Source organism: Montipora capricornis, chromosome 5 (genome assembly GCF_036669925.1).
Source record: "Montipora capricornis isolate CH-2021 chromosome 5, ASM3666992v2, whole genome shotgun sequence".
Classification (NCBI taxonomy): domain Eukaryota; kingdom Metazoa; phylum Cnidaria; class Anthozoa; order Scleractinia; family Acroporidae; genus Montipora; species Montipora capricornis.
In genome coordinates, this window is record NC_090887.1 from 19608568 (window position 1) to 19613567 (window position 5000).

Sequence of the window (5000 nt, forward strand, 5' to 3'; positions counted from 1 at the left end):
AAATTGTAGTCTCCCATTAGCAGGCTGCTAGAGGCCTGAGGACCATCATAGGAGTGAGGCAAGTTAGAGTACGAATCAGGCCTCTCGTTACACTCATCAGAAATGCAAAGGTCAGCACCAGCACCAAACATGGGGCCATACCTGCAACAGAAAATCACACAGGCTTGAAATGCACATTAATCAAATTAGATTTATTCAGTATAGACAGACTGAACACGTCTGACTCAGGAAATAAAGTCATTCTACTGGCTTGCCTGTCTCGCAGGGACTTTTTAATAGGTTGCAACCAAGAAGAGAGTTTAAGAGATTCAAGATGGAGCTTTACTCAAGTATTAAACATTACATAAAATTACAATGAACATTATCCCAATATGATGGTTCAAAATGGAATGTATCGACTTTCTCTGGCAATATAGAGATCTCTTGCATCCAACGTGTTCTTTTCAAATGAAAAGGTAGAGTGGAGGTCAAAAGAGAAGGAGGCATAATCACCCCTTTAAGAGAGGTGTGACCAGAGGGTGTGGCTCATCTTAAAGGACTGATGTCAGAGAGGATGTCAAATACTGCATATATGTCATCATATTGGTTCCATCAGGGTTTTCAACGAGAATACAAATGAGTGGAGAAATCTAAGGAGTAGGCGGTGAATGTACCACAAGCACTGAAGGTGCATACTTCTAGAGGGGTCAGAGGGAATTCTTTGAAAACGTATTTCTTCCATACTTTTTTATGAACAAAACTTGGCCAATCCAAGGTCTGTGTTTTGTGGTGCCTGTTTCGCGTGTTATTCATAAAAGTTAGGATGATTTAATCCCAATCAAACTAGATGGAAAATTCGAGTGAAGCTGCCAACCCTTCCTCAAAACCCTGATTCCACAGACAGAAAAAATGATACACATTGCCCAGACATGTGAGAAAGGTGTTTGTTGCCAAAGCAAACAAAAGGAAAGGAGACACATGTACTTGGGTCACTTGTCTCTAATGAAAAATTTCCAATACGTTGCAACACTTAAGTGGCAAGATTGGCCTGTGCTTAAAGGTACAACACAAATCTAACCAACCTTGGGTGATGAAGAGTAGCATACTTGGGATGTGTTACATCAAACTTGCTTGGAGGAACACTTTCAGGATTGATCAGCGTGAACAAGAAAGCCCTGAGTGACAAAATAAAGTGAATTACTGTGATTTTCATAATTCTGTAGAATCTCAACTTCAAGCGCTAAGCACCAAACTGTGTCTTGGCTTCCATCAATCAAATTTCCGAAAATACTCAGGAAGATTGACTCTGCCTCTGGAAAGTGAATTGGCCTCTTTGTTTAGTTCACAGCTCAAATACCATTATGATATCTTTTTAAAGGTTTTTAGGTAAAAAGATTTGTACATATTCCATCACTTTCCATCAGCGTCAAGTTCAAATGTATGAATGTACCATGGGAACCAAAGATGCTGATTGGTAGGATATGTCATGCAACAATAATAATTATTGATTTCCTTTGATTGGTGGAAGCCAAAATGTAGTTTGGCCATTCGATGAGATTCCACAAAATTATGAAAATCGTTGAGTGAGTGTATTTGAAGTCCCACCTGTCAGAAGGGATGTACTTCCCACGTGGAATATCACTTTGCCAAGGTTGATCACTAAAGCCTCCACACAAACTCCCATTTGAAGACTGAAATTTAATCATTGTTGCTCACTGTTAAAAGTATTACAAGAGTCCAAACATCAATACATAACTGAGCAATAACAGCATAGAGAAAAAAATTATGGTAACTTGTAGTAACAAAGAATGCCAGCCAAAGGTGTCTAAAGTAAGTAAAGAATAGATCCACGAACAGAACCTTGAGGCACTCCACAAAATTATTAAAGTGGTACTACGACCAAAAAAAAAAAATTGTTTTTCCTTTGGATTTCAAAACTATGTTAACTAAAAACTAACTCACCCAAGTTTTAAGGTCTGATTTTAAAAAGACACCTGTTTATTTTAGCTGCAATTTTCTTATTTATTGGTCCGCCATTACTAACTTTAAAATCTTGAGAGAGCTGGTTCGAGGAGAAAATGACGTCAAACACTCACTAGTTTAAGAATGCAACGCGTGTGTACGCGGCCTAATTAATATGCAGCACGGGAGTTTCTGGCTTTCAGACTTTTCAACCCGTGTTTTGCATATATAATAAATTGCGTTTACATGCTGAAATTTTAAGCTAGTGAGTACATGACGTCATTTTCTCTAGATCCAACCCTCCGAGGTCCAATCGAACTGACACTCAAAATAAACAGCCTTTGGGTAAACTTCAAAGCTCAAAATTTTGCCAGTTACGTGTTAAGCAAACACGCTTTCAAAATCTGAAGAAAAAAGGAAATGATTTTTTGATCATAGTACCACTTTAAGCTAATGAGGTTGTGATTTTTAACTGTTGATTATTAAGGTTCATGCAACAATAATATTTTTTAAAAATAATGTAAACTTAAAGACCTACCAGTATTTTTGGCTAGATATTATTCTGGTGGTAGCGACTTATTTTTAACCTTAAGGCAAATTTGTATAGGAACTATAGAAGGAGCTTTTAAATGTAACTAAGCAAGTGAAGAAGAAGACCAAAGAAGTGGCTTGTCTGTGTTGTTAACATAGAACAGTTCTGAAAACAAGGATGTATGGAAAGCCATAACTTTCTTAAGTATTCTTTATTTTTTTGGTCTTGGAAGTTTTGTCTTGTGGTGTGGTTTTGTCATTATGTGGTGAGGTTTTGTCATTATGTGACAAAGTTTGATGGTTAGGTTTTGTGTTTCCATCATGCCGTATTGAGGTCTTCCTTTGACATGCTGTGTTTACATTTCATGTGGTGAGGTTCTTTTATGACAGAGTTTTATCCCTTAATTATGTGATTATAAACACAGCACATCAAAAAAAAACCTCAACACATCATGATGGAAACAAACAGGTAACCAGCAAATCTTGTCACATAATGACAAAACCTGACCTCATAATAAAACCACACCACATGATAATATTGCTGCAGCACACTATGACAAAACTCCAAAACATAAAGACAATACTTCACGACCACAGGAATAAAGATTACATAAAAAAGGTATGACTTTCCATAAGGATGCTATGTTCTTCACTATTTTGCCTTTTGATAGTGAACTGCATCTTTAGCATTAAGTGCACGCAACACTGCAGCAAGATCAAGATAAATAAATTATCATTGATTGCAACCATCTTTCTTGCCAGGCCTGCTCTTCTCTTTCAGTGCTTCAGCTGTCCCTTGGATGATTACATATTATGAGGTGCTAGACAGTGTTAAGTCTACAAAGTCACTCGTTACAGTGATAGGCTAAAATTGTTACTAACAAGAACAACAGTAAGAGTTGGTGAATGACCATCACATTTCTCATGAAATGCAGCAGCAGAGAATCCATCTTTGGATGCTCTATACAGCAGTTGCCACTCCTGTTGTTCATTGCCAAACCAAGCATTCAGTGTATGTTGAAACCTAAGACAATCCTTGGACAAGAGGATTGTGTTATGGAACAACTTTTGAGATGCTCTTGGCTGTAATCGTGGGTCTTCCGTTTTTCTAAAATGGGTGGGAACTGCTGCAAAGCGATACCTAAACAAAAGAAAATAGTATAGGTTTAACACCTTTGCATAAATTCCAAAAGAAAAACAAACGTCTTTTAAGAATGCGTCCCAAAATATGAATCAAGGTAAGATTTTTTAAAGTGGTACTATGATCAAAAAATCATTTCCTTTTTTTCTTCTGATTTTGAAAGCGTGTTCGCTTAACACCTAACTGGCAAAATTTTGAGCTTTGAGTTTTATCCAAAGGCTGTATATTTTGAGTGTAAGTTTTGGATTTCATGGTCCGCCATTACTCACGTTCAAAACTGGCCGATTGGACCTCAAAGGGTTGGATCTAGAGAAAATGACGTCATTTACTCGCTAGCTTAAAATTTCAGCGTGTAAACGCAATTTATTATAGATGCAAAACACTGGTTGAAAAGTCTGAAAGCCCGAAACTCCCGTGCTGCATATTAATTAGACGGCGTACACACGCATTGCATTCTTAAACTAGTGAGTGTTTGACGTCATTTTCTCCTCGACCCAGCTCTCTCAAGATTTTGAAGTTAGTAATGGCGGACCAATAAATAAGAAAATTCCAGCTAAAATAAACAGGTGTCTTTTTAAAACCAGAACTTAAAACTTGGGTGAGTTAGCGTTTAGTTAACATAGTTTTGAAATCCAAAGGAAAGACAATTTTTTTTTGGTTGTAGTACCACTTTAAACAGAAAATTCAAAAGCTGATGTTTAAAGCTTTATCCAGGTATCACAACATGTCCACAAGACAGCAAAACAAAGAGAAGTCACTAAAGGTAGTTTATCGTCTCGTACCTCTCTAATGATACCTCCATAGGTACTACTCCAGTGGGCTCCACTTCCTCTGCATACACAGTGCTATCAATGAGTAGTAACTTGATGTACTCTATAACTCCTGACAGAGCCTGCCACCAAAGCAAATGAAATTAAAATGTCACTTAAAGCTCATAATGAAAGTAATACCTCAGTGAAAAGTGGAAAGGCAAAAAATTTATACTATTGTTTACGAAATAGAAAACATGTACCGTGTTTCTATCCAGTTATAGAAACATGAATGAAAGTTTGGGAGAATGAGAAATGCTGTGGGAATACGAGCCGCAGGCGAGTGTTTCCACAGCTTTTTTGAGTTCTCCCAAACTTTCACTCATAGAAAACAATGCAACGAAAAAAAGGAAAACAACTTGTTAACTCTAATTATCAAAGTGTAAATTCTCTTTGCTCGCGCCATCACTACATCAACAGCTCGTGCTAGTTCTGTGTCTCCATCGAGTTATAGAAACATGATTTTTAACCAATCAGCGTGCATATTTTCTTAGGACTGTTTTCTAAATACAGTTACCTTTAAAGTGCTACTATGACCAAAAAAATCAATTCTTCTTTTTCTTTAGATTTCAAAACTA

The 5000-nt window shown here is 37.0% G+C and overlaps 1 protein-coding gene across 3 annotated transcripts in view; it reads right to left on the reverse strand.

Moving 5' to 3' along the window:
* Nucleotides 1-5000, reverse strand: part of LOC138049815 (serine-enriched protein-like) — an 11132-nt gene that overhangs the window by 749 nt on the left and 5383 nt on the right. For all 3 annotated transcript variants that reach the window (XM_068896263.1, XM_068896262.1, XM_068896261.1), the window contains exons 4-8: nucleotides 4396-4505; nucleotides 3355-3613; nucleotides 1585-1670; nucleotides 1062-1154; nucleotides 1-141 (exon numbers count right to left, since the gene is read on the reverse strand). The exon at nucleotides 1-141 is cut by the window's left edge. In XM_068896263.1, the coding sequence (XP_068752364.1) occupies nucleotides 1-141; nucleotides 1062-1154; nucleotides 1585-1670; nucleotides 3355-3613; nucleotides 4396-4505 (689 nt within the window). The remainder of the gene's footprint in view (nucleotides 142-1061; nucleotides 1155-1584; nucleotides 1671-3354; nucleotides 3614-4395; nucleotides 4506-5000) is intronic.